This window comes from Penicilliopsis zonata, assembly GCF_001890105.1.
Source record: "Penicilliopsis zonata CBS 506.65 unplaced genomic scaffold ASPZOscaffold_14, whole genome shotgun sequence".
Lineage (NCBI taxonomy): Eukaryota > Fungi > Ascomycota > Eurotiomycetes > Eurotiales > Aspergillaceae > Penicilliopsis > Penicilliopsis zonata.
In genome coordinates, this window is record NW_019208923.1 from 113,597 (window position 1) to 141,086 (window position 27,490).

Consider the following 27,490-nt stretch of genomic DNA (forward strand, 5'->3'; position numbering starts at 1 on the left):
TAACTTCCATCTATAAGCAGGTTGAACCCCAGCTGACGTGTTGTTGTATGTAAGCTTAATCCTTAATACTTCCTCCCTTCAACTAGATCTCGCGCCATTCATCACCCTGGTTGATTTCTGATGATTTTGATGAATACAGTCCTTGTTGTAGTGATGAAGTGGTTGTCTTTTATCAACACGTGACCTACTAACCACATTGGGAACTGGATCCGGAAATTCGCGAGAGCTGCGAGTTCGTCTTGTCTGTCTCTGCCAACTGGTTCAGTTCTCGTCGACATCGCCGAGCCAGTTGCTGCAGCCATGGCTTCGTCAACACGATTCGTTTCCCGGATTGCCGGGCAGACCGCTCGCTTCCCCCCCCTCGCCGTCCCTCGCTGCGCCGTCTCAAGGCCTCTGTCGGTCAGACCACGATCTGTTGTCTCCTCCTCGCAAAGCAATCTTCGGTGCCGACCAAGCAATGCGCCTCCGTTCTCGTCCCCCCGATGCTTCTCAACCACCGGCTCCCTCTCGCGCAGCAAGACGATGGGCCAGCTGCGGGCCCGGCACTCCAATGGGCCGTTTTCTTGGAAGGCGGCGCTGCTCTTTGTGCTGACAGGCGCGGGGATGATCGTCTACTTCCGGTTCGAAAAGGCCCGGCTGGAAAGGAAACGGATTGCAGAGATGAGCAAGGGAGTGGGCCGGCCCAAGGTTGGAGGGCCGTTTGTCCTGAAAGACCTGGACGGGAAGGAGTTCACGGCGGAGGACTTGAAGGGGAAATACAGCTTTGTGAGTGATCATCCATCTTATCTGTGCAGCAAATGGAATCATCATATCTGTGCAAGACTAATTCACCGGAAGGTCTACTTTGGGTTCACGCACTGCCCGGACATCTGCCCCGATGAGCTCGACAAGATGGCCGCCATCATCGACAAAGTCAAGGAAGAAACCAAAGACGAAAACATCTTCCTGCCCGTCTTCATCACCTGCGACCCGGTCCGCGATACACCCGAAGTCCTGCGCGAGTACCTCCGAGAATTCCACCCGGGTATCATCGGCTTAACAGGCACGTACGAACAGGTCAAGCACGTCTGCAAGATGTACCGGGTGTACTTTAGTACGCCGCAGAATGTCAAGCCGGACGAGGACTACCTAGTAGACCACAGCATCTACTTTTACCTGATGGGTGAGCAATTCTTCGATTCTTCGATTCTTCCCATAAACACCCTGCTAATGGACAGACCCCGAGGGTGATTTCGTCGAGTGCATCGGTCGCCAGGATACCCCCGAGTCGGCGACCAAGGTGATCATGGAGCACATCAATGACTGGAAGCGTGACGGCAAGCCTCTGGACACCAAGTAGCGGTAATCTCGAACTTTGTACACCACCCTCTCCCTCTCTCCCAAACCACCTTTGTACGAATATAAATAACAATCTCAATATACTTTCTTGTGTATAGTATTTTGTTTCTTTTTCTCATGATATAATATTCCCCCTCCCATCCGTATCGCGATTCGCCCTCCACTCCCTCCCCCCGTCTTCAAAAATCTCCTCTTTCCAGATCTCCGCCTTCTCCTTGCATCGCTCCAGGATCTCCTCGCCAGCCACCCACCCGGCTTTCCGATGGCCCGCGCTCACCGCGATGACAATGCTCGCTTCCGAAATGGGGACCACCCCCATCCGGTGCGCAATATAGACCCCCTTCAACCCGTGCGTGGCCACCGCTTCCTCCGCGATAGAGCGTAATGTCTTCAGCGCGAGTAGCGGATAGCTCGTATAGCTCAATTGAACCACCGATCGGCCCTGGAATGTATCTCGTGTCGTACCGAGGAATAACACGTTCGCCCCCGCGGCGGGGGAGGAGACGGTCTGCAGCGCTGCGGAGGGGTCGAGCGGCGAGAACGTCAGCTCGATGTGGATGTTTAAGCTTGGTACGCTCAGGATACGGGGGTATGTTTGTGGGTTGAGATGGGGGGGGTTTTCGTTCATAGTTCTTGATTATTAGAGGAGAGTTAGAGATTGTATACATGGGTAGAAGAGGAAGTTGGTGGGTTGAGTTGGAGATTTGGAGTAGATAAGATAGTGACGGAATTGTTGTAATAGATCCCATGCCTAAACACCCGTCAACCTACTCTATTCATTCATACTTAAACCTCTGCTTCTTTTCTCAATAGCATGACTTCATGATCTTCTTTACTAAAACTAGGCCCGCGTCTTACGGGTAGAGCCAGTATATATACAGTCACAAAGCAAGTTGGAGAATTTATCTGGTTAGGAAGGTATATATCAACCACACATCCTTATATATATCCCAGTTCTGGTTTCAGTTTATACTAATATATATGGATTATTGACAGTACTAAAGCGGGTGAGACTGTGATAATTAAAAGTACACGCCACTTTCGAATTACAGATGAAAGGGATATTCTTAGGAAGTTCCAGCCCAAAACACCACACCTGCGTCCTTTGCTCGACGAGATAATTGAGCCACCAGACCCGCCCACAATTGTATTGAAGCATCTTGAAGATGATCTACAGACCGCCTCAGCAGCTAGGAAACTGAATGGAAAGGAGATCAGATATGTTTCAAAGAGGGTTCTTGGGGCTCTGAAGGTGATCCATGAAGATGGTTATGTGCATACAGGTCAGGATCATTCCCTGGATAAAAACAAATCCAAGTTTCTGACGGAGAATCAATCCCTCTTACAGATATCAAGATGGATAATGTTCTCGTGAACTACGATCCCCAGAATTCTACCGAGCAACGGTTTGCAGACGTTCAACTCGCAGACCTCGAGAGCACAGTGCACATAACCTCCCGCTTTTGTGAGGACCGGGACGAAATTGGGACACCTATTTGGCGGAGTCCGGAGGCACAGCTGGGACTCAAATGGGGGCCAGCGACCGATATTTGGTCATTCGGGACAATGGTAATCAATACCCATGCTGCCCCATGCTTGTCTGGTCGAAGATTGATGGATTCTAAAAGGTTATCTCCATGATCTGGGGCGACAATTTCTTCATCTTCAAGCCCAAGGTGCCCCGTGGTCACGATGAATATGAACTGGAGATCCTTGCCAAATACCACATCTATTTTGGACCATTTCCACCTTCATATGCTGATCTTGCTGATCCAGAGACACTGGGAGTGCTATCACTTATTATGAATGATGTGCCGCCTGAAAGATTAAAGCCTTTCTCCCTGGCTAGTCAACGGGAGATTTCAAAACAAGATAAGGACTTTATCTTGAAGATAGTGAAGCTTGACCCACGGGACAGGCCAGCTGCAAAGGAGCTCCTTGAAGACGAATGGTTCAACCAAGCATGAGCGTGAAGGAGAGCTGTCACCTCAATATGAAAACGCCTCGGTCCCGTCCCACGTACTCGACTACGCTACCGATCTATTCGCATTCGAAATGGCGAAGGAGCATGGAATCATTCCGGAAAAAAGAAGGCGTCACATATGAAGCCAAGAGTGCTGCTATCTATTCTCTTTCGTGACCTTGATATTATCTTTTCGGTGTAAGACGTCTACGCAAAACCTACCTAATTTCTAAGAGAAGGATAAACGCTGCGCAAACCAACAGCGTTTACACCTTATTGAGGTCAGGTCAGTATGAAATTGTAAACTATAATTCTAAGATTGGGAATGGGGAATATATTGAATTTTAAACTAGATCTTGGTTGATATATAATTAATTTATTCATCTTAACCGTCATCTCTATGAATGTCTAGTTGGTTTAGTCTGGCTATAGACAGTTATTCAACAATCTTATGGCTTCACGAGCATCACCACCGCCTCATACGGACGCAGCGGCCACTTCGCCCCTGTAAAGCGCTTAGCGGCTTCGTCAATCCCCTCGTAGCTGTTTAGCAAGACTTCCTCGACGCCCTTGACGCCGTTAGCCGCAGGATCCCACTCCAGCGAGCGGTCGGTCCAGTTACAGAGCACCAGCGCCTGTTGGTTGTCGTACTGGCGCGTGTACGAGAAGACCTCCTGGCTGAACCGGTCGAGAAGCACGTAGTCGCCGTACACGAAGACGTCGAGGTACTTCTTGCGCAGGGCGAGCACGGACCGCCAGTAGTTGAAGGTCGAGTCCGGGTCTGACACTTGGGCCTCGGCGTTGATACGCTCGTAGTTCGGGATCACGGACATCCAGGGCTTGACGTCGGGGGAGGTCCAGCCTGCGTTCGGGGCAGAGGACCACTGCATAGGCGTGCGGGCATTGTCGCGCGATTTCTTCTGGTATTCCTGTCGGGCGACCTTTTGCGCTTCAAGGTTGTCGGGTTTATCTCTCAGAAGACTATCCAGTTAGAACCTCAAGTCAGTACGGAGTTAGAATGATTGTATGCTTTGGTAGGGTTAAGCAATCTCACCCCCTCCAGTGGTTAAGACAGTCAATGTCCTTGTATTCGTCCATCCCCCATGCAAGGGGCACGTTCCTCATCCCCAGCTCCTGGCCTTGGTAGATGAAGGGAGTGCCGGCCTGCAGGGCAAGGACCGTCGCCAGCATCTTGGAGGCGATCAGGCTGTTTTCCTCGGTGGCGTTCGTATACCTGTCGATGGACCGCGGCTGGTCGTGGTTCTCCCAGTACAGGGCGTTCCAGCCGTCGTTGGCGTACATGAACTTCTGCCAAGTCTCGAACAGGAACTTGAGGTCGGTAAGCTTCCATGAACCGGGCACAAACTTGTCGAAGACGCCGTGGTCGATGTCGACATGGTCGAACTGGAAAATCATGCCGATCTCACCCCGATCAAAGCGTACAGCCTTGAGCACATCCTCGATATCCTTGGCAAATGGCATCTCGCCAACACTAAAGGCGTCGTATTCCTTCAAAATCTTACCCATACCCTGCAGATATTCATGGAGGCGAGGCCCATTGGCGTACCACATGTGACCCCATTGCCACTTGCTCTGCGGTTCCGTCACAGGGCCGTCAGGGAAGCGCTGGTCCTTGCTAATGAAGTTCACCACGTCCATACGGAATCCGTCGGCGCCCTTGTCGAGCCAGAAACGCATGATGTCGTGGACCGCCTCGCGGACCGGAGGGTGTTCCCAATTCAGGTCAGGTTGTTCGGTGGCATACAGGTGGAGATAGTATTCGCCGGTGCCCTCGTCCCATTCCCAGGCGCTGCCTTTTTTTTTTCGCTGTCGTTAACTTGATGGGACCACAACGTAAATAAATTAAAGATTGAGCGTACCTTGAAAGTGAGATAGCCAGTTGTTCGGAGGCTGTCGGTTTCCATTCTCATCGTAGCGAGGGGGCTTCCAGATATACCAGTTACGATATTCATTGTCCTTGGAGCTCCGCGACTGCTTGAACCATTCATGCTGGTCGCTCGTATGATTGGCGACCAGGTCCATGAGCAGTTTCATGCCTCGGTCGTGGCAGCCCTGGATCAAGCGCTCGACATCCGCGACCGTCCCATATTCGTCCGCGATGCTGTAGTAATCGGAAATGTCGTACCCCATATCCACCTGCGGCGACTTGTACGACGGACACAACCAGACAATATCCGCGCCCAGCTGCTTGATGTGATCCAGCTTGGAAATGATACCGGGAATATCACCGATTCCGTCATCGTTGGAGTCCTTGAACGAGGCCGGGTAGATCTGGTAAACAGAGCATTCCTTCCACCACGCCCGGTGGATCTGCTTCCCTGGGAAGTGTTCGTTGGGCTTCGCCATGACTAGACGGTCGGCAGAAACAAATAATGAGAGATCGAAAAGCTGGTTTTAAGAGGGGTGGAAGGCACAGAGCAACGGCTGCTCTTGTACTCTACCTCCCAGCTTCCCCTCGTTGACACAGCGGGGCTGCAACTGTAGCTGCGGAGAAATTCTCGGTGGATCGTGGGTCGACCGTCATCTTGACTACAGGCACAGCGTGTGCCTGAGCGTGAAGGGACATCCATTATTGGGTGATGCTTGCAGAAGATGTTGTTGGTGGCGATGAGATCCGCAGTGGAGCGTTCCACTGTTTCTCTCCACTTGATGATCCCAGCAATCGGTCCGAGATAGCTGTTTTCACTATTGGATGAGATTGATGAGGTTGATTGTATACCTGAAATTGGGCACAGTATGTAGTACTGTAGATATCATGGTAGAGTGTGAGAATCTCCTAAAGGAAAATATGATTAGTATTACTGGATAAGTCTAGTCATATATAGGAGAGGAATATATAGAATATATACCCGTGGACTTGAGGAGCATTAGCAAGAGCTCTTTCTTGTGGATATTGAAAGATATATAGCTACCATAGAGGAATCAATGCCTCTGGTTGATATCCAGTCCGTATTTTATAGGTTGTCTTGCGGATGAGAGCATCTCGTCCACACAGTCAATATTCAAACTGGTAGACATAATGATGCCTGAGGCATCAATATTCACATGACATATCAATGACTAAGACATGACTAATTATCAACAACGCTAACCATTTACAGAATATACTAAAGGCGGTGAAGGAGCTCCCATTCTGCCGCGTCCGTCTGTATTTCCGCCGCTTTAATCATGCTCTGCTCCTTCTAGAACTTCTCACGCAGCCCTCTTCTGCTCATGGCGCATTTCAACTCAACCGACCCCAGGTATCCCCCGGGGCCTCCAGGGCCCCCGCATCGACAATTTCCGCGTCGTGATGACAGGGATGGACGCATGTACGATGACCGTTCCCGCTCTCGATCACGCTCTGCGAATCGCCGGCTCGATTCGCATGATGAAGACCGTACGAGATCGCCTCCACGAGGTCCTGCGGTAGAGCGGAGCGGCGAGTACTCCAGGGACCGGGATTATCGTCGCCACTCCTCTCGGTCTCCCCACCCTCCGCCCTCCCGGAGGGGGAGACCCTCCTATAGAGACCGGGATCGCGAAGGGTACCGCTCGCCGCCGTACCGCAGTCGCAGCCATAGCCGGAGCTATAGTCGCAGCCGGAGTCCACGCAGAGGTCGCCATTTCGGCCAGGAAAGCAGAGAAATCATGATGGATGGATTACCGGCGGACATGGGGGAAGAAGACGTGAGCCTCCCCTTGATGAGAAGAGGCATTCGTTGTCGCTATTCATTTGCTGATCTGAAACTCAACAGGTTTTGAGCGAGCTCAAGGAATTTTACCATATTGAAGGACTGGAAGAGGTCCGCGTTATTCGTGATAGACAAACCAGTATGTTTTCATGGTGTGTATATGGCGCTCATAGCTGTTCTGACGACCTTGTAAGAGGTCTCTCGCGGTTTAGGCTTCCTCCAGTTCCGAAGCGTGAACGAATGTCGTCCGTTTCTAGAACGCAACTATCCCTTTATACAGTTGCATGGGCGGAACAGCGAACGCGGTACGAAAGTTCGAATCGCTTATAGCCGGGAGCGGGAAGACAGAAATCGGGGCAAAGCGGACGGCGATTGGACCTGTCCAAATGTCAGTGTCTTGTTTCGTGCAATCCCGGATGATTTTGTGTTCTGATACCCCCTAGTGCGCCATCATGAACTATTCGACACGCTTTCGTTGCTTTCGTTGCCAAGCACCCCGTCCTGGTCAGTCTCTTCCTCCCGAGGCACATTCTTCTTCATACTTACAGTCGCCAATGGTATAGATCCTGCTTTACTCCCGCCGCCAGATGATCCTCCCCCTAAGGTTGTCAACAATGGCGATAATGATGCAGCTCCCGAAAACCAAGCATCGCAGTTTCTTCTTTTCCGGGGGCTAGAGTCCTCGGTTACAGAAGAACTTCTGGCCAAAGGTGTTGCCAAGCTGTATCGACCTGCTACAGACGGAGCGTCAACAAGCCAGAAGAAAGGGGCAAAGGTGGCGTCAACAACCGGCGACTCGAATTTGGGTGCGCGAGATGGCTCAATAAGGCGTGTCTTGTTGGTACGCGATCGCGAAACCGAAGAAAGCTGGCGTTATGGATTCGCAGAATTTGCGACAGTGCAAGTAAGTGATATGCAACTCTACAACTATGGACGCCAGTCTTGACGTGTGTTTCCTAGGATGCCCAAGCTGCTGTTGCGCGACTCAACTCTTTTGACAAATTCACCATCTCATCAAAACAAGTGCTAGTTAGCTACATTCACGCCGGCGTCTTCGTGCCGGTCTTGAAACCCACAGCGGCCACAGAGCGATTCAGTTTCAGCCCGCTCGCCAACCCTTCTCTCAGGTTGATGTATTGGGATGAAGAGGCGTATGTGACGGAATTAGTCTTATCAACAGCGGATATAGAAGGCGGCCAGGGATCGACAAAAGGAGAACGGACCGACAGCCAGCCCAAAAGTGTCAAGGAGATAGACAAGGCGAAGAAGCGAAAGGCAGATGCCGCCGGCGGCAGCGGGGCCAAGAAGATCGCTGTGCCGTCGCACCTGCAGTTCTGGAGTAATCGACATGCTGAGCTTCATGGTATTTCCAAAAAGGATGGAGTGGACAAGACGGCTGCTTCTGCTCCATTTGGATCCGAGAGTGCTGGCTCGCCCCCGGAATCCAACGCCCCCCCTACAAAGTCGTATGGCGACCCAAATCGCTACTGCTGCTACCTGTGTATGCGCCAGTTCAACAGTTCAGCCGAAGTCAACCGCCACGAGCGTCTGAGCCAGCTGCACCGAGACAACCTACAAAATGAAGAGGCCAAAGCCAAGGCCGAGGCGAAGCTTGTCAAGCACGGCATCACTCCCCAATCGACCACCGAGTACCGAGACCGTGCCAGGGAGCGGCGCCAGGCATTTGGTAGTACCAAATCGAGCAAATCCAAGGCATCGGCCCCTGCCCCGGCACCCAAGGAGGACGAGGCACCTGTGCAAACCACGTCCAAGGGGGCATCCTTACTCAGCAAGATGGGATGGTCTGCCGGGTCTGGCTTGGGCGCCCAAGGCACGGGAGTCACGGCGCCTATCGCTACCGAAGTATACGCACAGGGAGTCGGCTTGGGTGCGCAAGGCAGTAAACTGGGCGACGCCACGGAAGAAGCCAACCGCAACACGCGCAATCGGTACGAGGAATTCCTGGAAAAGACCAGGCGGCAGGCCCGGGAGCGATACGAACAGATGGAATGACCTATTCCTGTATAGTCGAATGTAATACCTATGATATATGATAACGCTTTAAATCGTTGCCGTAATCCTAGACCTAGAGCTAAGAGCCTATACAATTGTCAATAACGCCTTTTGTTTCCCCCCCATCCCTATGTACAGAGTGAAGATTTGGCAGGAGCAGAGTGAAGAGATTGTCCAGAGGTAAGAAAATGTAGTTTCCACTAGAATTGATGTTCAGTCCGCCACGTTCTCCTTTTCCAACGCCCTCCTCTCCTCGATCTCCTTTTTCTTCTCCTTGTACGCCGTCCTACCAAGCACATTCGCCAACCACTCCTCTATCTCCGCCTCGCCGAGTTCATCTGAGCCGCCGTTCCCGTTTGCATCGACGTCGAAACCCATTCCAGTGCGGACCTCGCGCCGCAGATCCGCCATACTGTTAATGTTGAAGTAGCAGAGTGTTGCGCCCGTGCCCGCCATCCCCGCCGAGGCGACCCCCACCGTCGCGATGCTGAGGGCTTCCAGGGCGTCGACCGCCCCGTTCCCCTCGGGTTTATGGTAGATCGAGCCCGTGTAGAAGGGGGGCAGGGCGGCGAGGCGTCGCTTGGCTAGTGCCCGCCGTGTGATCAGTAGCGAGAGGTAGAAGAAGGATACCCCCCCGAGGAGCAGCTTGAAGCTGTTCGGAATCCGGCTGGATGCTTGGGGTGTGGATATCGTTGAAGCTGGGCCCGGGGCCGGGGCTGCTTGTTCTTGTGTTGACGGGGTGGGTGATGGTGCTGCTGCTGCTGCTGCTGATGATTCGGGGAGTGCTGCCGCTTGTTGCGGTGTGCTGGGGGAGGGTTTACCCCAGTTGAATAGATTAGAGAATATTGTTGACATGGCGAAAGAGGAACCGGTCTCGTGGCTGAATGGCAGATCAGTTGGTTGCGTGAGGCTGGACTGTTGGGTGGACATTCGTCTTATTGATGCGCTGCAATATCAATGCGGAGAAGAATCGGACCTGAGTCATGTGATTAATGCCTGAGGCATGCTACTCTCTCGTGCAACTCTTCAATTAAGACAACAAGATTATATTTATTTTAAGAGTAGAACTTTTATCATTGCTATATATAGGCAGATAAACTGTAAGCATATAGCTACCTTGTATGTCCAATGCTCTATCGAGTCAGATCAATAGACACCGTGAAAGAAAATACACCGAAGACGCTGCATCTGCTGCTGGACAAACACCACATACTCATCGCTCAAACCGATCTCCGGCGAGCACAAGTTCTCCAGGAAGGAATAGACAAACCAGCCGCCGAAAAGGGGAGCCATTTGTCGGTGGCTGTCGGTGATTCTCATTTCCATTGAATCGGGATACTCGACCCTGCCGCCGTTGAATGCCATAGGGGTCGTTTGGTCTCCGAGAAAGAAGGGGACAGTGGCACAAATGTCCGTGGCAAGGGTATTGATCGTCTCGGAAGCCGCGCAGATCCCATCTCGACTTTCCTCTGGAGGCAACCGGCCAAGACATTCGATCATGATAGTCTGGACGAGAATCCTCGAATCGCGATAGGAGTTCCAGATAGACGCCACAAAGATATCTGGATAACAGTCACACTGGTTTCTGAAGATCCCAGCATTGCGGACGGATTGAGGGATCCACGAAGCGGTCTTGCCTGCCCAATGGAGAGGCAAGGCCGATTTCCAGACGGCCAGTTTGTTATCATTTTCGACGGCCATGGACAAAACTTTGAGGATCTCCCCCCGCTCACATGTTTGACTCCTGATCTTCTGCCAGAGCGTGCGGAGTTCGCCTAACTCGCAGCTGAGTGATGCTAATTCCGAGCTTGTCATTATATCTGGGCGGATATGGTTACTCGAAACAAACCAGGAACGTGGCGATGAAATGACCGGCCCCAAGAGGCATCGTGAACTCTTGGCCTTTCAAAAGAGAATCCCACGTTAATGCTGCTTGAGACAAGAGGAGGCCATCACATTTCAACTCACGATTTCGGAATGTACAGACTTTATCAGTTGCCGAGAAAATGTGGTGTGAGGTTGCTGGGGGTTCATATTGTTGACCAACGCAACAGCGCCGCGCAGATGGACTCTTACAGGCAGCGCGTGGTCTCGTATTGTTTGAAACTCCTGTTTGAAATGTTCTGTTATCCCGTGCGGCCCCCCTCCCCAGAATACAATAGAGATAGCCATACACACCTCGAATGTGTAGAGCAATAGGATACTTGTCAGGATATCATCGTGTTCGCCGTCCAAGTTCCCCTGCAGCGCCGCCCTGAGTGCGGTAAGAGCATTCATATAGTACCGCACTGCTTGAGGGGCGAACGGGCGATGACCCGTCCAGGCAAACACGGAGAAGAAAGCAACAGCTAGGGTTGCCAATTGCAGGTGGGAGCCGCTCCTCGCACGCGGATACAAGGTCGGTATGAGCTCCAATACTCCGTCGGTGATTTCCGGGTCCCTGGGAATATAAAGATAGGAGTTGAAGAAACAGGAAAGCACAGTGTCTTCAATGGCAGGCTGAAGGGCGACAGATAGAGACTGGCGCGACGACAGGAGATGTAGCACATTCAAAAGGGCTTCAGAACCCCCGGCAGAACTTGCGTCTCTCGAGGGTTTCACCATAGACGACGAGACTCGAGACACAGCCTCTCCTTCTGCTGCGGTCCCTCTTGACGAAGAATTCTTATTTTGAACAGAAGCAGTCTGGTCTCGCAGAATCACATCAAAGGGATGTCTATACCCAGGACACGGGCGGCCCACACGGGCGCACGCTTTACAGGATGGACGAGTCTCATCGCATCTACCGAGAGATAAGGTCAGCACCAGCCTTAGGAAACAAAGCCCCATCGATGCGTTGGAAACTTAACAAGTCCAGGCTTACTTGATCCGCCTGGTCCGACAGGTCTGGCAGCCCGTACTCGGCTTCCCCCGGTAAACCATGGCGAGAACGAGACCCAGGTATGTTATAACTCCCCTACAAAGGAAGAAGTCTGCCACTCTACTCAAACTCTCTTCGCCAAAGTACCCAGGGACCTTCAATCACCTCAGCGTGTCGCCCACGGAGAACCATGAATGCCGTCAGCCCTGAGCGACATCTCACGGAAGCCCCGGGCGATAAGCAAGCTGGTTGTAGAAGTACTACCTCGTAGCCTCCTGAAGACTGAGAGACTGGGTTGAAAATCTGTATGTAGTATAGCAATTGAAGAGACAAGGATCAAATGATGAGCATGGACCCTAAGAATTCGTCGAATCACGCCAGTTAAATCTGTAAAGGCAGCAATGTCGACGGGGCCAAAATCGCATCCGTAACGTTGAAATGCTTATGTCACGTGATCACAACTGTAGCATAACAGCATGACAGCATTAACTATCCCACATCTAGCTGGACTGTATCTTTCACCATTATTAGTCGTTTCAAACTGCGCAGAATGTCTCTCAAAGATTCACAGTCGCCTCGGGGTTCGTCTAACTGAGGCTGCTCGCCGGCTTCCTCCTCCAACATCATGCGTAACATCTTGGTTATTTTTCCGTGGTCAAAAATGCATACGTGAGCTGCAGAAGCATCGCCTGAAAGCCCGAATCTGGCCTCAATCCTTGACAGCATGTCTTCGCTGACCTGGACTAGGATTTGAACTTGAAGATCAAGACGCGATGATAGTTTAAACCCTCCGAGGTTCATGCCTGGAAACAGCTGGTGGCCAGGCTGTTGCAGACCTTTCAGAAAGGGGATAGAGTCATGGATACAGGAGAAAACTGTTCGGTATATACGTGTGAGGCAGACATAGCATGAAAGGAGTGAGAACATTGTAGGAGCATCGCAGCGCAAGCCGCTATGAGATGCTTCTGTAGTCCCGGATCCATGGCCACACGGTTGACGTGTCACCGCCTTTGAGATGGGATTGAAGCAGTTCAGGATCTCAATCAGGGCCGAGGAATGGCTCAACATGCGTCCTATAAGAAAGTTATGGGGTTGATCCTCATCGAAGGATAAACCGGCTTGGGGGCACTTGTCGGCTGTTTTGCACGCCTTGACTGCCTCTAGATCCACAAGAACAGCCTTTTGCAAATCCCCGAGCTTCTCCAAGCATTGGTTTCGTCTATCTGACGGAGGCGTCAAAGGAACCTCATGACCGTACTGATTACCCCCCGTCAAAGACATAGACGGCACATCTAAACTGGAGGTAGTTCCCGCCCACAAATCATCCCAGCCATAAACCCCACCAGGCGAGTCTAGGATCCGAAAATCGAGGTCTCCCTCGTAGTCTTGGTTCGGTAGCGTCTCTGGACGGGTCTCCAAATCGATCTGAGATGGCATGGATACATCCAGGATAGCCTGTGAAGAATTCCACTGGGCGCATGTCTGGACGCCGCCATCTTCTTGATCAAGATTTTGTTGTCGTCTGAATAAACCAGGCAACTGCAGTGGACGACCAGATTTGAGCGCCGCCCCGGTCACGCATTGGACATTCGCTCTGGTGCACCTCCGACATCTGATAGCCCCTGGACTTCGCTCACACCGTAGCTTGCGACCCCGGCATCGATCACATGCTGAACGCCGATTTCCTGAACCGTCACCAAGGGCCACGACGGCTTCTTCCATGGTAGTAGGGACGGCGGTGGACATAGCCCGTGATAATCATCGAGCAGACTGGTCTGCAAGGGAACACCCTATTGTCATGTCACCTTGTAGTGAGATGGATCAAGTACAGTTCTGATGACCGATTTGAAATAATTGACGAATCACACATCGCTCGGATTGTTGTTTGGAGAGCAAGCAAGACGTCAACAACAACAATACGAATAGGGGAGCTTCAAGTCCCATGGATGACTAACCCAAGCTGTTGCAAACACAGCAAACTAGACTCTGCGTATAAACAGAACGTTCATTTCTTCCCCATAATACCTAATAAACTTGGAATCATGTCAGAGGTGCGTGCCCGATTAGGCTTAGCGTCGCCTCATTTGGTGTGGCCGCACTATATAACCACCTACTTTATATCTAAGCTATAGCAGCAATAGTAACCATCAGCTATCTCTTCCCTTTTTTAGGCCTACTAGGCCAACATGGTAGCATATTATTTAAAAAGATAGAGTGTACTATATTTAATAAATTCTTATTTATTTAAGATCCTATCTAAGTAATATTAACATCTGTAAAATAATAGGCGATATAAGTAATATAGGTAATATAAATAGTTCCCCTAGGGCCAAACACATTTAAAAAGACTAATAATAATTAAATTTAAAAAATCCACACCTACCTAATTAACAAATTAGATGTTAATAAGCCTATATAATAGAGATAAAACTAATTAAAGGTTCACCTAATAAGCAGCAGCCATATTAATAGTTAAAGGTATTAATTAGATAATTAAAATTATAAATAGTTAGCTTATTCTAAATATTATTAAGAAGTTATAAGATAAAAAGAATATTAAATATTAGGAGGACTATATCTAGTAGATTCTTAAAGTTAATAACCTAGAGAATATTATTTATAAAGATATACCTAGACTAGTAGAGAATTCTTATAAATTTAATAAATAAGATTATATATTATAATATATAAAGCTCTAGCTGGCACTATTAATTAATAAGAATATTTAAAGTAAGGTTAAGATATCTATATTATTATAAGTATATATAGATGATTTTTATTATACTATCCTAATAAGTATTAAAGAAATAGGTATTTATTAAGCCTCTTATAACTTTAGAAAACTAATTAGGATATATTATTTAAATTATTTAATAATTAAAGAATTTATTTAGGATCTTATTAAGAGCTATAATACTACTAATTTTTATACTAAAACCTATATAGGACCCTGCACTATAACTATTATCCTTATAGATAAAGTAAAGGATAAACTCCCTATTTAAGTTAATAAAATTAAAGATATTATTAATAAATATTTAGATATAAATAATATAACTAAAAAGGATTTTCTATAATACTATAATAAAGTTAAAGATAAGATTAATAAATTAAAGAGTAATTAAATACTTATCGCGAGAGCTGTTAAGCACCTAGGATTAAGTAATAATAATAATAATATAACCTATAGGAATAAGCCACTAAAGAATATAAAACTATATAATTAAGTCACTAAATAGCTTAATAGCTAGATATAAGGTGTAAATAGTAAGTATATATTCTATAATAATAAAAATTATAATATTATAAGCTGCTACTATTTAATTATTAATATATAGCCTATAAAATAGTCCTTAAAGGTAATAATATAGTGCTATAAGCCGTCAGTATTAAAGAAAAATAATAATATTAAGTATATTAAAATAGTCTAGAAACCTATTAATAATATTAATAAGAAGAGTCTTAAGGATAATAATAGTAATAATAAATTTACTATTAATAACCTTACCTATATAGCTAGGGCGTTGCTAAGTAAACAGATCTCTCTAATTAACTATAATATTATAGATATACTTATTATATACTAATAGATAGTTAATTTAGGGTCATCCTATATAATATACTCTAAATAAAACGCCATCTTTAATTATTATAAATATACTAATAGTATAAGCCTTATATATGAGATAGTGAGCAGCTCAATGGCGACCTTTAAGGGCTAGGGTAAGTATAATATATAGATCCTAGATATTAATAATAAGCTATATAATATTATAATTAAATATAAATTTAACCCTAATATATTATATAACATCTTTAAATTATTAGGCAATAAGAAGGTGATTAGATTATAAGTAGATATAAGAAATAGGTATATATAATATAATACTAATAACTCTATTATTAGTTATATTTATATATAGGGGATATTACTATGGCTAGTTATATAGATAATAGTAATAAGATATAGCTTTAAAGCTATTAACATATTTATTAAGCACTATTATCTAGACTATTATAGTATTTAAAAGCTTTACTCTATAGTCTATATACTTAGTGATATATTAAAGAATATAGAGTTTAATTATAACATGTGCTCTAGAGCAAAGGTAAAGTAGAAGGTATTATATAATATACCCCTATATTTATAATATATTAATGAGCTTATTTATATAGACCTGTAATCTATAAAGTCGACAGGCCTAAGTAGCCTTAATTATTATTTAATAGTAATAGATAATAAGCATTAGATCCCTAATATTTATCTTATTAAGATAAAGAATAAGGTGAGCACTAAGGCAATTAAGGTCTTTAAGATATTTAAGAATATTAAAGGCTTATATCCTATAAGAGTATGTCTAGATAGCAGCCTAGAGTTTAAAGAATTTATTAAATAGGTAAAGGATTATATAATATTTAAAGTTATACCTCTTAGATCCCTAGAGCTAAATAGTATGCTAGAGTAATAGACTAGTTATCTTAATTAGATAGTATAAGTAATAATTATTAATATAAAATTACTTAAAGAACTATAGCTATATACTATAGAGTCTATAGTATATATTATTAAACACCTAGTTCATAAAGGTCATGATAAATCCTTATTATAGATATATAAAGAGGAACTTAGTATAATAAACTCTACTACCTTAATAGCTTATATTTAATATTAAGGATACCTAATATATAAATATATCCTAAAGAAGGATTATATATAGGTGGAGAAAATAAGCCTATAAGCTAAATATAGTTATCTTATCAGCTATAATAGAGATAATAGGCATATTTATAAAATCTAGATTTTATTATTTAATAAGGTTAAAAAGTTAAAAGATATTAGCTTTATAAAGTATAACAGCCCTAATTAACTTAATAACCTAATAATAATAGTTTTTAAAGGTTTATCCCCTAATAATCCCCCTAATATAGGCTATATAATATAGATTAATTCCCCTATCTATGCAACTAAACCTACCATTAAACCTGTCAACTCTATTAAAGAGGCTCAATTTATAATTAGTAGAGTATAGATATTATTATTATCACTAAGTACTTAAACGCGCCCTAAGATGTTACCCTTAGAAACTATTAATAATATAGCTTATTAAAGTTAATAGTTACTATTTATTATGCTAATTTAAATAGTAAATATAGTACTATTGGCCCCCTAGAGACCTGCAATAATAAAGTAGATAAATATAATAGTTAAAGACTTTAAGAAAAAGGTAAATAATCTATAGCTTTAAGCTTAATAAATTTAATATTAGCATAACAATAAGAAATATCTAAAGATGATTAAGTAGGACCTATAGGATAAAGAATTTAAAGATTATAACCTTAAAGATATCCCTTCTTTATTCTTAAAGCTGTTAGAGAAAGCTAAAGTAAGTACTTAATTAAAGTTACTACTAATTAATTAATATACTATAACTTTAAGGCCTCCTAGTTACTATTCACCTTTATCCCTTAATCCTATTTAATAGGATGTTATTTAGATAATTAACTATACTTAATCTAAGGAATTAAATATATCTATTATATCTTATATATTATCTAGAATTAATAAAGGCATGTCACTCAATTAATATGGCGCTTATATTAAATAAGCCTATAAGCCTATAGGGGGTGTAAAGTCTATATCTATAATATCCCCTAAAGAACCCCTAAAGGGATGCTTTATAGTAATGCTAATCCTAAGACTTAAAGTAAATAATATTATACTTCTTAAGTTATAAAAAGAGGCTATAACATCCCTCTAAAAAGACCTCTAGATAAAGGCTACTAAAGATCAGGTTATAAAGCTTAAGGCTAAAGGCACCTAAATAATAATTAATAAGCCTATAGGCATATTCTTAATCCCTAGTAAATAAGTCTTTATATTTAAAATAAATACTAATAACTTTATTATTAAATATAGAGCCTACTAGGTCATCTATAGTAATTAATAATAATAAGGCTATAATTTTAATAAGACCTATGCCCCTATTATATTAGAAACTATAATTAAGATTATACTATTAATAATTATAGTGCTTAATATATTTATAGAATAGATTAACTTTATTATAGTATATTTAAATATTAAATTAGTTAATAGATAGATCTTTATATAACCCCTAATAGAATTTAACTAGAATAGTAAAGTGTGCCTCTTATAGTAGGTGTTATATGGCCTACAGTAATTAGTAATATTATAAAACTAGATAATTAATTAAAAACTTAAAGAGCTTAGGTTTATATTTATTATTAGTAACCCTTATATTTATATTTATAAATAAGACACCCTAATAATGGTCCTAATATATATAGATGACATAATAATTACTATGTTCTCTAAAAAGGAAGTTAATAGTATTAAGGATTAGTTAAATAAGGCCTTTCCTCTTAAAGTTATTAGTGAATTGTCAAAATTTCTAGGATGTCATCTAGTATATAATTATATTAATAAAATAGTTTACATCTCCTAGGCACCCTATATTAAATAGTGGCTATTAGAATTAGGTATATTAAACTATACACTAGCTAATATATTAATAAATCTATAGTATTTAAAGCTCTCTAAGGACCTATCCCCCCCCATAGATCTCTCCTAATATTAGAAAGTTATAGGTAAAGGCAATTAGCTAACTATAAAGACCTATATAAATATTATATATATAATTACTTATCTACAATACTAATCTATATTCTTAATAGAGACTAATATTATGGCTATTAAATACCTTCTATAATACCTAAAGCATTATAAGAATAACAACATCACCCTAGGATATAGACTATATAAAGGCCTGGCTATATATATTAATATTAGTTATATAAATAATAATAATGACAAGTTAATAGAGGCATATGTGATATTTGAAAGCTAATGGTCTCTAAGAAATCTCTGTTCTATTGCTACTATAGGTTAGAGGAAAGGTATCTATATACCTCCCCTTAGCTCATCAAAAGCTGAGCAACCTAGTGGCAATAGAACTCTATAGAATTAATTAATCCCTAGTATAGAGTGAAAACTCTATATAACTGCTCTACTAGGGTTAGGAGATTTTATATTATTAGTGAGCAGGCACCCTGGCATTTCGCTAAGGTGATCCCACTTATAGCTATATAGGAGTTTATAATATTGCTCACTTATAATATTATATTCTCTCCTACTTAATTAAAACTTTATTCATAAAGTCCTAATCCTCCCTCTAAGACCTTATTAAGATAAATCAGCTATTAATAGGTAATTTACTGGTCTTATCTAATAAGGGCCTAAGGTTAGTAAATAAAGACTTATTCTTTAATTACTTTATTAATCGCTCGCCAACCAATAGGGGGTTGCCTAGTCCTAGATGAGGGTATAAGATATATCTATAATCACTATTACTAAATAACCTAATAACCTCTTTATTTATAATAAAGGGTATATCTCCTTACTTATCTAGTGGCGATTCTTCCTTTACTCCCCCTCTTACTATTATTACTTTTTATAACTATCCCCTACTAATAGCTTCTAACAGTGAATTTAGGGACTCTAAGTCCCTTATTTAATACTCTTATTATAGGTCTAATTATTCTTATTATTTATTAAAGGCTAAGTATCTAGTGCCTCCTAGGACTCTTTTACTGCCTACTAAAGAGTCTCCCCTTTAGCCTCTATTAGGCTCTTATTATTTAAAGCGGGTTGCGGATTATGGTGGTCTGGCGCCCATTACTTACTATAAGTTTATTAATCTAGGGGGTTAAGATATGACTAATAGTAATAGAAACTAAACTTCCTTTAGAGGCGCGTGTGACCTTCTTTAATAATTATAAGCTTATTTATTTATTCCCCGCCATTTATGCGCACTAGGACTTCTTTTAGGGCGGCTAGGCATTAGTCCTAAGCTATATATTAAAGCTTTTTGCCACTATTATTTTTAAGTAGGGGCCTATGGCGGCTAACCCTTATTTAAAGTATACTTATAATAATAGTCCCTAGACTACCTATATCATGCCTCTCATTAAGGAGATTAATAAAGATAAGTATAAGGTTTACTATGCTGGGGTATATATAAACTATCTCTTTTATAATAAGAGTATTAATTATAACTTATATTTATTTCTTTTTAGGTCTTTCTCTTATTAGTTATTAATATATTATAGGTGTCGACTATAATAGTAATAAAGAGTAGAAAAAGAAGAATAAGTATAAGAAGTAGTAGAAGAGAAAGGAGGTTAAGAAGAAGAGGACTTTATTACTTATTACTCTTATTACTCTTATTACTTCTACTACTTCTATCACTAATTCTATATTAGCTACTATGCTTTTTACTATCCTTTTAGTCTTATTAAACCTATCATCTGCTACTAGCGCTGGCGCCACTTTAGCTAGCTTATAGTTAAGTGCTCTTACTATCTTAGCTATAATAAGGGCTTAGGTGACTCCTTATTAAACTGTCCTAGATTCTGCTCCCCTAAAGGTGTTGCTCTAGTATTTAATTATTTCTCATAAGGAGATAGTGTATTATTTTAGGGAGCTTCTAGTTCTTCACTCTAACTTTACGGGTTAAAAAGTTAGGGAGACTATAGACACTTATTAGGAGAGTCTAATTAATAGTTCCCTTTAACTTATTAATTATAATAATACCCCCCCTATTATTCTGTTTCCCTTATTAAATACTGATATTAATAATTTGCTAAAGATTTATTAGGTTATTATAAATATATATTAATAAGTAACCGCCCTTAAGGCTTATAAAGATATATTAGTTACTGCCGCTGCTATAGAGAAAGAGGAGGAGGAGGATCTATAGAGGGAGTATCTTCTATATATAAAGAAGTATTATTATAAGGAGTGATTAGTATTTATATCCTAGAGTATTATTATTAGCTCTTTATAGCTAGTCTCTTTTCTTTAGTAAACTCTGTAATAAATTTCTTCTTAGTATTTTTTAGTACTCTTTAAGGGGTGATCTCTTTATCCCTTATTTATATAATTAGGTGTAGGCCTTTTTCTATTATTTCTGCCTTCTTACCTTATCTTATAATTAATTAAATAACTACTATAAATAGTCTATTAAAGTTAATACTATTTTGGGTGTTGGCGTCCTACAGTCTAGAGTCAGTCTTTTAGTTATCTCTATTACTATAGTTATCTTTAGATATATTGTCGTCAAATGTCATTTTCTTAGATGCCTCCTATTTAGAGGTGCTCTCTAAAGAGATTAATATTATCCTTTATTAGTCTCTTTATTATTAGATTGCTGTCTTTATTAGGGGGTTTTATTTCTTTTATTATACCTTCTACTAAGCCTTTTTAATTATATGCTCTATAATAGTATTATTATTAATATTTTTACTAATCTCTCTCTCCCTTATTCTTAAGTATTCCCCTAAATGCTTTATTGTCTATTATCTCTTTACTACTACTCACTCTTTCTTTATAATTATTAATAACTCTTTATAGGAGGGCGGCAGTAGTTTCTATTCCTCTAGGATTTTTTTTACTTTAATTAAATACTAAAGTATAATATCTTATTAGTATAGTGTCTATTACATCGCCATTAATATCTATAGCTAGCTTAGTTTATCTACCTTAATAATAATTAATTATTAATTATTAATTAGGTTTTACAGCACTTATCTGCCGGGTTCTTTAAGGGTATATATACCTAGGGGGTGTGTTTTTAGCACTCTATATAGACTAAACCACTTGCTCTCTAGCTTCTTTAGTGATTTATTCCTAACTAACACTTAGTCGCCTTTTTTAAAGCCTATTTTTATTACTAGACTATTGTACACTATCTTTATCTTTATTACATAATTTAATAGCAGCTTATTCATTAGTGATTAGGTATAATTAACTTACTAAAGCTATTCCTCTACCTCTATAAGGTTGCTATTTGCTGGTCCCTTATTATTGTCGCCCAGGATGTAGGGGTTAATACTATATAGAAGGTAGAAGGGGCTTTTTCTTATTATTATATAGGTTTATATATATACAGCAAAGAGGGCCTATAAGAGGTATTTATCCTAAATCTTTATTAGTTTCCCTATAATATACTTTATGAGCATTTAACCTAGGAGGCCGTTGAGGTTCTCAACCTTACTATTTATTTATAGATAATATAGTATTATTATCTAGTATCTTATTTATAGGATCTTTAGATAGTATTAGACTACTGCTATAAGTAAGTTAGGTCTATTATCTAATAAGAGCTTATAAGGGGCGCTATAATTTATAAAGACTTTATTATATAGAAATTTAGTGATTACCTCTATTATGTCTTCTAGGACTATATAGGCCACTAGCTAACCTATTATATACTTAATTACTATAATAATCTATTAATTGCTGTTAAGAGTTAGTAGTAGGGGCTTAATTAGATTAATGGCCCATCTCTTAAATAGTAGGGTTATTATTAGTAGGTTGAGGCGTCTACATTAGAGGTCCTTCTATAAGCCTTATAATACCTAATATATAGGGTAGTCTTAGATATATTATTTAATCTTAGTCTATATTATTAGCCACTATCCTCAGGGCTAAACGACGCCTATAAGTCCTAGGTGTCTAAGGTATCTAAATTTATTATATATTTACTTAATAAAGTCTGTATAAAAAGGAACTAAGAGATATAGTGCTTTATAGTTATTATAAATATGCTTTAGCTTATTATTATTCTCTCTTACTAGGTAGAAGTTAGGAGTTATCTTTTTAATTATATATTAAAGACCCTGGTGCGCGGGTGCTTTACTTATTACTAGGTATATTACTATACCTTTTAGCCACTCCTCCTCTAAGTAGCCTTAAAGTGCTAATAGGGAGGCCATAAATATTTATTACCACTCTTATTAGACTATGTCTTCTACCTTATCTTTAGGCCTGTCTTTAATAAAGTTAGGTTAGTAACTAATAATATTAGGGATAATTACTTTAGTCCCTTTTTAGTAGCAAATCTTTAGATTATATCTACTAAACTTATTAATCTATTATATAAGTCTCTTAGAGTATATCTTTATTATTAATAAATACTATAAGCTCTTATAATCTATAATAATAGTTATAATAGTGCTATTTTTAATATAGTGATTCTAAGTTTATAGCGCCTTCTTTATTACTAGCAGCTCTTTCTCCTGTATTAAGTAGTTTTACTCTATAGAAGATAGCTTTTATCTATTAAATATAATAGAGTGGTCAGCACTATCTTCTGCCATCTATAAAAGAATTATATTAATAGCCCACTTAAAGACATCTATTTTAATATAGAACTCCTTCTTATAATCTAGTAGATAGAGTACTAGGGTGGTTACTAAGGCTTCCTTTACTACTTAAAAGGCAGCCTCACATGACGCGGTCTATATAATAGGTTAAAATTTCTTTATGCACAATTTAGCATCTAATTCCTTTAGTAGGTTATATAGAGGCATAGTGATATATATAAACCCTTATATAAATTATTAGTAGTAAGTAGCTAATCCTAGGAATTAATAAACCTTATGGATATTCTAGGGCCTTAGCCAGTTTAATACTACTTTAACCTTCTTAGGCATAAGTGATATCTAGCCCCTTTTAATAATATGTCTATAAAACTCTAGTTTCTCTATGGCGAATTCGCATTTCAATGCTTTAGTGTATAGTTAATATTCTTTTAGGGTGGTAAGGACTAGGTTAAGGTGTTAGCAGTACTTATTAATATTCTTAAAGAAGATAAGAATATTATTAAGATATACCACTATAAAGTGGTTAATATACTTCCTTAAGATATAATTTATCATCATCTAGAATGTTGCTAATGTGTTATAGAGACTAAATAGTATAGTTAAGAATTTAAATTTACTAAATACTATGTTAAATGTTATTTTTTTAACTAAGTTATTTCCTATCTATACCTGCTAGTATCTTAATAGGAGATTAATCTTTAATATTACTTAGCTTCTACTTACTATATTTAGCAACTCCTAGATTTAGGGTAATAAGTAGCTATTCTTAATTATTAAATTGTTTAGTGTTTAATAGTTAATATATATTTATTATTCTCTTATTGCTTTTTAGATAAATACCACTGGGAAGCCCTAGGGACTAGTGGAGGGTTAAATAAGCCCCTTCTACTCTAGGTCCTTTAATTATTAAATTAGCTCCTTAAGCTTTTCTTATAAGAGGGAGAAAGGGCTAATATTGACGGGTGTGGCGTCACCTATATTAATATTATATATAATATCTTATTTAGGTGGGAGGGCCGCCATAAGTTCTTAGTAGAAGATATTATACTTCTAGAAGACTACCTCTACTTTAGGATTTATATATGACTTACGCCCATCTGGGAGCTTAATAGTTTATTAAAGAAAATAAAGAATACCTTTTAATTTCACCTTATGTAGCACATGTAGTGTATATTATACTAAGATTATATTAATATAGGGTATGATTATAACTTATTATTTAATATTCTTTAAGAGTATAGAGAACTGTTTGCCTCAGTGGTCCTAGAGAATTATTCTTAATTCTAACTATTTAATAATAAGGTTAGTAGCTTTTAGCTATATCTATCCTAAGATAATATTATATTTAAGGTTATTAATAACCTAGGTGGGGGTTATTCTTATCTATCTGCCGAGGCGTAGTGGGAGGCGTACTTAGTATATAGCTAGAATATAATCACTATTTAGTAGTATTATATCTAGCTAAGTACCCTTATTAATCTATTAGGGTGAGGTATAGGTGAGTTTTTAAAGTACCCTATTACTTATAAAGTTATTAGAGGCTCCGCTGTTAATTATATATTTAACCTTTAATTTCCCCTATTCTCTAGTACTAATCTCTTCTTTAAAGATTAGTAGCCCTCCACCTAGTATATTTATTTATACTAATATTATTTAGATTATTAGTTTATACTTTCTTTTTTATATTTTTCACTTTTTATCTCCTTATAGGGGTGGTAATCCCTAGGGGTCCAGGATATTAGGGAGGTTAATATTAGGGATTATAGAAGCCTTAAGTATTTGCGCCATTAGTGCTTTTAGTTCTAGTAGTTAACTCTATTTCCCTCCCTTAGGGCCTTTATTAAGGAGGTTATTATTAGGATTTTACTTAGTTAATAATCCTTTATATAATATTTAGGTTTCCTATATATAAAATAGAGTCCTCTTATGCTGGTGATCAATTATTAGGGGTGTAGTATATATTTATTTATAGGGGTAGGCCTCCTGGGCAGGGTATATAGTTACCCTAGGGTATTAATATCTATAGTATCTAGCGCTCTTATTAGCCTATAGATATATTATATGGCAACAACCCCTTTCTTATAGAGGGCAAATTTTATAATAACCTTAGCTAAGGTAGTTAGTTTATTAGATTTATATACTCACCACCCTTAGAGTTATTTTTAGCTACCCATAATAAATTATTAGATAAGTATATTCTTTACTAATAAGGGGTTAATCTAGTTTGCGACTTTTACTAGTTTATGAGTATATACCTAAATAGGTTACTTTCCTTAGGTAAGACTCTTATACACCTCCTAGTAGTGTTCCTTACTAAAGTGTTTAGTATAGTTATTAATAATCTACTTCTTAAATTCTACTATGGTTTTAATGAGGGCGTAGAGCTTATTATTAATAGAGCTCTATAAATACCTCTATTATTTATGCGCCTTACTATTAAGTTTCTATTTTACTACTAGGACCTTCTCTCTATTAGTGGTGAACTTCTTATATAAGACTTCTTTATCTTAAAAATATTTATCTACTTATTATAGCCATTTTTAGGCGCCCTCATCTTAATATTTACCTATATATTTAGGGATCTAGTTAAGTTCTAAGATCTTTTAGTAGAGGTGTCTACTTTAGTTATTAAGATTATTAATTAACTTCTAATGGCTAGTTTCCCTAGTGGCTACTTAGGTATTATTCTAGGGACCTAGCTACCTAGTAGTCATTTAGTAAAGGTTATCCTAGAGTTAAGCCACCTATATATGGGTAGTCTTAAGTTCCTAGACTAGGTGGTTTACTTAGCCTCTTTTATCTTAGAGCACTTACTTTAGGCATCTAAGAAGGGGGTAAACATCTATCCTATCTATCCTAGTAGTTATAATTATTAAGAGGATTTTAAATGCCTTAGGCGACAGGTGGTTCTGCATATTACTAATAAGATTTATTATTAACTTATAGTAGAAGATTAAGTCTTTTATTTACTTAGTTTCTTTAGTAAAGATACTTAATAATTCTTCTTTCTTTACTTAAGGGGTCTTTTGTCCCTTTTATCCTACTTTTAAATCCTATTAATCCTTAGATATTATTTATAGAGTGGCAGTTCATCAGGGTTAGTATAGGGGCTAACCCCTAATATAATATACTACTAGATATAATATTTAAAAGCTAATGGTCTCTAAGAAATCTCTATTCTATCACTACTATAGGTTAGAGGGAAGGTATCTATATACCTCCCCTTAACTCATTAAAAGCTAAGCGACCTGGTGGTGATAGAACTCTATAGAATTAATTAATCCTTGGTATAGAGTAAAAACTCTATATAACTGCTCCACCAGGGTTAGGAGATTTCGCGTTATTAGTGAGCAGGCACCCTGGCGTTCTACTGAGGTGATCCTACTCATGGCCGCGCGGGAGTTTGCGATATCGCTCGCTCGCGATATCACACATATATTATAATATTTATAAGGGCCCTAATCTTATAGGCTTTATATAAATAAATGTTTATCACTATATTAAGCACTATCGCCAAATTCTGTGCCCTATTATAGGTAATTAAAGAGGCTATATAGCTGAAGAAATTGACTATTGCCATAGAGATTAAAAAGAAAGGCCCTATTCCCATTTACACTAACTCATCTAACACTATAGATATTCTTAAGAAGAATAGTTTTAATATAACAACTAAATAGATTAATAATCATTACTTTTTTATTTATGATATAATTAATAAGGGACTAATTAAGGTTAAATAGATAAGTAGTTATATAAACCTTACTAATAGCTTAATAAAGCCTCTAGATTAAGTAAAGCATATCACATTTAAAGAACTAGTTAATCTTTGGAAAGTGGCAATGCCAACCCATATTAGGAATAAATTAGATAAGGAATAATTAATAATTAATAAGTAAATGATTCCCCCTTTTTTTTCCACTATTATATGCTTTAATTAATGTTAAATAAGAGGTTAGCTAGTCTAGATAGGTGCTTAATAATAGGGGGTGTGTTAGAGGTGCGTGCCCAATTAGGCTTAGTATCACCTTATTTGGCGCGGCCGTACCGCACAACCACCTGCTTCGCGTCTAAGCCGTAGCAGCAATAGCAACCATCAGCCATCTCTTCCCTTTTCCAGGCCTGCTAGGCCAACAAATCATGTTTTCGGGCAGTGCAGCAGTAGAGAATATGACTAGAAGCGAGTCTGCAGTGTCTGGAAATAAAGAGTACTGGTTTTTCAATAACCAGGAGGTATTCTACTCCGTAGTTACTCTGATCTCGTACAAGTTGGGCATGGAGTTGGGTGCCTCAGGCTGAAAACCAAGCTAGCTTTATTTAGCCTGGCTTATGTAGTCAAAACTTGGTGCGCTTTCCACCAATCAGGGCTTCATGGTCTAGTGGTTATGACATCGGATTCTGATTCCGGTAACCTGGGTTCAATTCCCAGTGAGGCCT

The 27,490-nt window shown here is 40.2% G+C and overlaps 6 protein-coding genes and 1 non-coding gene across 7 annotated transcripts; 4 read left to right on the forward strand and 3 right to left on the reverse strand.

Annotated features, from left to right (window-relative positions):
• Window positions 1-238: 238 nt before the first annotated feature.
• ASPZODRAFT_135043 (hypothetical protein) lies at window positions 239-1,375 on the forward strand. Its single transcript, XM_022723690.1, has 3 exons — window positions 239-765; window positions 838-1,162; window positions 1,218-1,375. Exons 1-3 carry the CDS (start codon window positions 301-303, stop codon window positions 1,337-1,339), a joined length of 912 nt encoding a protein of 303 aa, XP_022578763.1. The 5' UTR covers window positions 239-300; the 3' UTR covers window positions 1,340-1,375.
• A 347-nt stretch (window positions 1,376-1,722) lies between these two features.
• ASPZODRAFT_153735 (hypothetical protein) lies at window positions 1,723-3,305 on the forward strand (the record flags this gene model as incomplete). Its single annotated transcript, XM_022726009.1, has 5 exons — window positions 1,723-1,927; window positions 2,184-2,256; window positions 2,335-2,621; window positions 2,687-2,907; window positions 2,967-3,305. The coding sequence occupies 5 exons, from the start codon at window positions 1,723-1,725 to the stop codon at window positions 3,303-3,305; spliced, it is 1,125 nt and encodes a 374-aa protein (XP_022578764.1).
• Window positions 3,306-3,687: 382 nt separating this feature from the next.
• Window positions 3,688-5,727, reverse strand: ASPZODRAFT_135049 (hypothetical protein). The gene is made up of 3 exons (XM_022723691.1): window positions 5,182-5,727; window positions 4,356-5,115; window positions 3,688-4,282 (listed from the first exon to the last, which is right to left on the reverse strand). Exons 1-3 carry the CDS (start codon window positions 5,666-5,668, stop codon window positions 3,751-3,753), a joined length of 1,779 nt encoding a protein of 592 aa, XP_022578765.1. The 5' UTR covers window positions 5,669-5,727; the 3' UTR covers window positions 3,688-3,750.
• Window positions 5,728-6,483: 756 nt separating this feature from the next.
• On the forward strand, window positions 6,484-9,272 carry ASPZODRAFT_135050 (hypothetical protein). The gene is made up of 6 exons (XM_022723693.1): window positions 6,484-6,991; window positions 7,060-7,135; window positions 7,191-7,384; window positions 7,440-7,500; window positions 7,560-7,900; window positions 7,957-9,272. Exons 1-6 carry the CDS (start codon window positions 6,536-6,538, stop codon window positions 9,007-9,009), a joined length of 2,181 nt encoding a protein of 726 aa, XP_022578766.1. The 5' UTR covers window positions 6,484-6,535; the 3' UTR covers window positions 9,010-9,272.
• On the reverse strand, window positions 9,223-11,931 carry ASPZODRAFT_72043 (hypothetical protein; the record flags this gene model as incomplete). Its single annotated transcript, XM_022729804.1, has 4 exons — window positions 9,223-9,773; window positions 10,167-10,911; window positions 11,188-11,791; window positions 11,873-11,931. The coding sequence occupies 4 exons, from the start codon at window positions 11,929-11,931 to the stop codon at window positions 9,223-9,225; spliced, it is 1,959 nt and encodes a 652-aa protein (XP_022578767.1).
• A 427-nt stretch (window positions 11,932-12,358) lies between these two features.
• ASPZODRAFT_18451 (hypothetical protein) lies at window positions 12,359-13,615 on the reverse strand (the record flags this gene model as incomplete). The annotated part of the gene is made up of 1 exon (XM_022727220.1): window positions 12,359-13,615. One exon carries the CDS (start codon window positions 13,613-13,615, stop codon window positions 12,359-12,361), a length of 1,257 nt encoding a protein of 418 aa, XP_022578768.1.
• A 13,803-nt stretch (window positions 13,616-27,418) lies between these two features.
• Window positions 27,419-27,490, forward strand: ASPZODRAFT_t112. The gene has a single exon. It is a non-coding gene; the product is annotated as a tRNA-Gln (tRNA).